Source organism: Stegastes partitus, unplaced genomic scaffold (assembly GCF_000690725.1).
Source record: "Stegastes partitus isolate 25-593 unplaced genomic scaffold, Stegastes_partitus-1.0.2 Scaffold2285, whole genome shotgun sequence".
NCBI lineage: Eukaryota > Metazoa > Chordata > Actinopteri > Pomacentridae > Stegastes > Stegastes partitus.
This window is the reverse complement of record NW_007580016.1, coordinates 64801-65871: the sequence shown is the minus strand read 5'-3', so window position 1 is coordinate 65871 and position 1071 is coordinate 64801. Positions and strand designations below refer to the sequence as shown.

The 1071-nt window shown below is 39.1% G+C and overlaps 1 protein-coding gene across 1 annotated transcript in view; it reads left to right on the top strand.

Moving 5' to 3' along the window:
* Positions 1–1047, top strand: part of LOC103374568 (protein AIG1-like) — an 11686-nt gene extending 10639 nt beyond the window's left edge. Inside the window, exon 3 of the mRNA XM_008304673.1 lies at positions 11–1047. Coding sequence (XP_008302895.1) covers positions 11–927 — 917 coding nt within the window. The 3' untranslated portion in view covers positions 928–1047. The remainder of the gene's footprint in view (positions 1–10) is intronic.
* Positions 1048–1071: the final 24 nt, after the last annotated feature.

The following is a 1071-nucleotide window of genomic DNA, read 5'->3' as shown; positions in this document are numbered from 1 at the left end:
GAGAGAAAACATGAAGAAGAAATGAACGAGATTAAAAGAAGAATGGAAAAAGAGAAACAAGAAATTCAGCAGGAAAGAGACCTGAGGCTCAAAGAAATGGAGGAAAAGATCAACAAGGAGCGTGAGCAGAGAAAGAAGGAACAGGAAAGTAGAGAGGAAGAAGAAAGGAAAAGAGAAGCTGAGGAAGAAAGGTATCGACAGAAGCAAAAAATGGAGCTTGAAAGTTTGGACAAACAAATCCAATTAGAAAAAAAGGAAAAGAAAAGTGTTGACAGAAAGCTGGAAGAGACCAGAGAGGAGCTGAGAAGGAAACAAGAAGCCTGGGAGGAAGAGCGAAGAGCGTGGTGGGAGAAACGAAAACAAGAAGATGAAGAGAGGCGACAGGAGGAGAAAAGACTAATGGAGGAACTGAAGGAAAAGTACATGCAGGAACAAGAAGAATATGAAAAGAAACGAAGAGAAGAAGAACAAAACAGGAGAAAACAAGAAGAAACAGAACGGAAACTGTTCAATGAAAAACTAGAAAATCTGAAGAAGACGTATGAGGAGGAAGCCAGGAAGAAAGCTGAAAAATTCAACGAATTCAGAGAGAAACTCACCAAAGAGTTCACAGCTCAGAGGCAACAGCATGAAGAACAACTGAAAGATAAAGATGAGAAGTATGACCTGTTAAAGGCATTCGCAGCCCTAAAAGAACAAGAGAAGATGCAAAAATATCAAGAAGATATCAATAACTTAGTGAAGTGTGTGTCCAAGAAGAGAGAGAACCTGGAAAAAATCAATACCTTGCTGACAACACATGAGAACCAAATGAAGAAGGCGACAAGTGAGGAGGAAAAAGAAAACCTGCAGAAAAAACATGAAACAGAAATGAGCGACATGATACAGAAACTTCTGAAGGAAGAGTCCACCTGTGGCATTTTATAAGGTGAAACTGACACAACATTTGTGCAGCAGCTTTCTGCAACCCAACATTATATTTTACTGTCAAGTGACCTTAAGCAGTCCAATAACTTCCTGTTTATAAAACCTAAAACAACTGTTTTATCAGTCGTATATAGGATCTACAGG